This window comes from Neophocaena asiaeorientalis, unplaced genomic scaffold (assembly GCF_003031525.2).
Source record: "Neophocaena asiaeorientalis asiaeorientalis breed wild unplaced genomic scaffold, Neophocaena_asiaeorientalis_V1.1 scaffold67, whole genome shotgun sequence".
Taxonomy (NCBI): domain Eukaryota; kingdom Metazoa; phylum Chordata; class Mammalia; order Artiodactyla; family Phocoenidae; genus Neophocaena; species Neophocaena asiaeorientalis.
In genome coordinates this window covers 5,948,597-5,951,439 of record NW_020173731.1, presented here as the reverse complement: position 1 = coordinate 5,951,439, position 2,843 = coordinate 5,948,597, and the positions used below count along the sequence as shown (strand labels likewise).

Below are 2,843 nucleotides of genomic sequence, written 5' to 3'. Positions count from 1 at the left end.
CGGCATGTGGGATCTTCCCAGACCAGGGCTCGAACCTGTGCCCCCTGAATTGGCAGGCAGATTCTCAACCACTGCGCCACTAGGGAAGGGAAGCCCCTCTGTCTATTCTTAACTTAAATCAGTTTCAATAGAGCTTGATTTTTCTGACTTTTTAGATTATAACAGATTAGAAATAAATGAGAAACAGCAGGTTTCCCTGGTGGCGCAATGGTTGAGAGTACGCCTGCCTCAAAAAAAAAAAAAAAAAAAAAAAAATTAGAAACAGCAGTAGTATGCTTCTAGATTAGAGGTAGACTCAGATTACATTAAGGAGAAATAGCATTATTAACTTTTCCATGGTTTGACTTTGTTTTCCTCTTACACAGAGTACAAACTTTTATAAATATGAAAAGTAATAAATGAAATTAACTCTAGAAAGGAATAACTGGCAGATTCCTAGCAAGGAGAACAAGATTAAATAAAAACCATAAAAAGCATATACAGGTATTTAAAAATTATAATAATCTTGGCCCATTTAGATATGGGCAAAACAATTAACTCATCACCTGAGGTATTTGCTCTAGTTTTAAAGCCAGAGTTTTTAATGACTCCTAAGTAACGTATAGAAGGTTAAATCAGATTTACTACCTGTTAAGAAGTAGGGATATAAAATGTACTTAATAAAGTCTTTCTTTTTAATTTAAAGAGGGTAAGCTTCAGTGTTTGTGAAATTTCGTTGGTATCTATAAGTGGTATATTTACTATATTTAGTGTATATCTGTTTTCCTTCCTTTGTTTTCCTGTACTTTGTTTCTTTGTCCTCTTTTGCAGGTACTGTACTAAAATCGAAATAAAACTTACTTTGTTTATACTTATTTTGAATGTAAAGTTCATCATATTCAAAATAATTAATTTTTTCCCCAGGTGCTACAAAGTACACCGATAAAGACAATGGAGGAATGCTTGTATGGTCTCCATATCACAGTATCCCAGATGCCAAATGTAAGTTTTCTTAAATTGAATGTTTATGTCAATAGGGAATCTATCAACCAATTCAAAATGCAACTTATATTTGTTTTTGGGTCTCTTAGATTCTCATAAGAAATCAGTTTGTCTTTGTTTTGTTTTGTTTTTTTTGATGGAGCTTGTTATGTTAGAATGTTTTTCCTTTTGAAAGATAGTGGGTTGATCATTCCAATTTGTGTCAGGCCCAGGAAGACTGAAAAAACCTAGGATCTGATGGCATTGCTGCTTAAATCCTCAAGCAGGGGAGGGAGTTACTATGTAGACATCTGCACAGGCTATTCCTCAGTATATGAAGCTGTAAAGAAATGCCTTCAAACTTCCAAGAGCCCACTATCATTACCATTTTAAAGAGGAAAGGGGAAAGAACTGACTTCAGCAGCCATCAATCAGGTCATCTTTGTGCTCTCCATTTCTGGACGGAGACCTTCTGGATCATTGACCATGCACTTCTTGAATCATGGTGTGGCTTTAGACTTCAATGTGATGTAGCGGACCTGATCCTTTGCGGCACATCAGATATAGGAAACGTGCAGGTAACAAAACTAAGATCCCCACCCCTCCATTCAGTTATCATTTGATTTATTAAAACAAACAAACAAAAACCACTGAACAGCTATTCTAGTGGCTGTAAAATAAGCTTGTCTTTTAAAAATATTTACTAAATCTTAAAGATGTCCCATGATGGTTTATTTAGTTTCATGAAAATTAATGATGTCCTATATATCATGTGCATAGTAAGTCATACTTATTGATGCAGTAAGAGAACTAAAAATTGAAAACGGGGTATTGTTTTGCATACCTGATAATTCTTCCTATTTAAGAGCTTCAGAATACCAGCAAAAAGTCTAGCTGGTAACCTAGGAATTATATGCCCTTGAGGTATTCTTAACAGAAAACACAAAATTGTACATTTTGTGTACTGAGAAACCTGAAAGAGACGATCAGGTTTTTTGGTTCAATCTTCATTATAGGCAGAGGTTTTCAGTCACAAACTGAGCATTAGGGTGTCATTGGCGTTTGCTGTTTTAGCACTGTTTTATACAATGGTGCATTTCTTAGCAAAATGGAAAACAAAATTCAGAAAGCCAACATGTCCTGGTAGTGGTGTGTCCATGTGGAATATCCAACTGAAGGTACAGGGTAGTGACTTTCATCCCTGGCTGTGCTTGGAATCACTTAGGGGAACTTTAAAAAAAATTCTGTTGATGTCTGGCCTCTACCTCAAACTGATTAAATCAGAAATCTTGGGGGTGGAGCCAGGACTTACTTTTTTAAAGCTCCCCTACTGATTCTAATACATAGCCAGGGCTGAGAGCCACAGGGTGATTGGTATTGTTCAGCCTTCTATTTATAGGACTATGAGACATTTTTGTTAATCAGCATGTGTTTAGACCTGTCATATGTTTAAGTACTAGGGGTTCTAAATAGAATATAATATTTGGATTTTCTTCATCAAAAGCTTCCAGTCTTAGGGAGATATAATAACATCCATAAAAATTAGTTAATCTTAACAGCATTATTGTTATAGCAGCATATTTATATATTAAACTGTACTGTACTATTAATAACAGCAAACTCTTAGAAAGTACTTAAAATGGGCCAGATGCTGTTTCAAGCACTTTACATATATTAGCTCATTTAATCCTAGGAGGAATAGTATTAAATATAGTACTATTTTTATCACTATTTATAGTGAGGAAACTAAGATACAAAAAGGTCAAGTTAATTGCCTAAAATCCAAAAACAAGTGACAGGGCTGGGAACCAAGTCCAGGTAGCCCAGCTGTTCTAGGATTAGAATTCTCAACCACTGCTTCTCAAAAATGTGCTTAAAGAATT

The 2,843-nt window shown here is 35.1% G+C and overlaps 1 protein-coding gene across 3 annotated transcripts in view; it reads left to right on the top strand.

Moving 5' to 3' along the window:
* Nucleotides 1-843: 843 nt before the first annotated feature.
* RCOR3 (REST corepressor 3) overlaps nt 844-2,843 on the top strand; it is a 41,435-nt gene continuing 39,435 nt past the window's right edge. For 2 of the 3 annotated variants that reach the window (XM_024751169.1, XM_024751167.1), the window contains exon 1: nt 871-981. In XM_024751169.1, the coding sequence (XP_024606937.1) occupies nt 939-981 (43 nt within the window). In that variant the 5' untranslated portion in view covers nt 871-938. Of the gene's footprint in view, nt 982-1,187; nt 1,539-2,843 lie in introns of all 3 variants that reach the window. The other variant, XM_024751168.1, reaches the window with a different exon arrangement.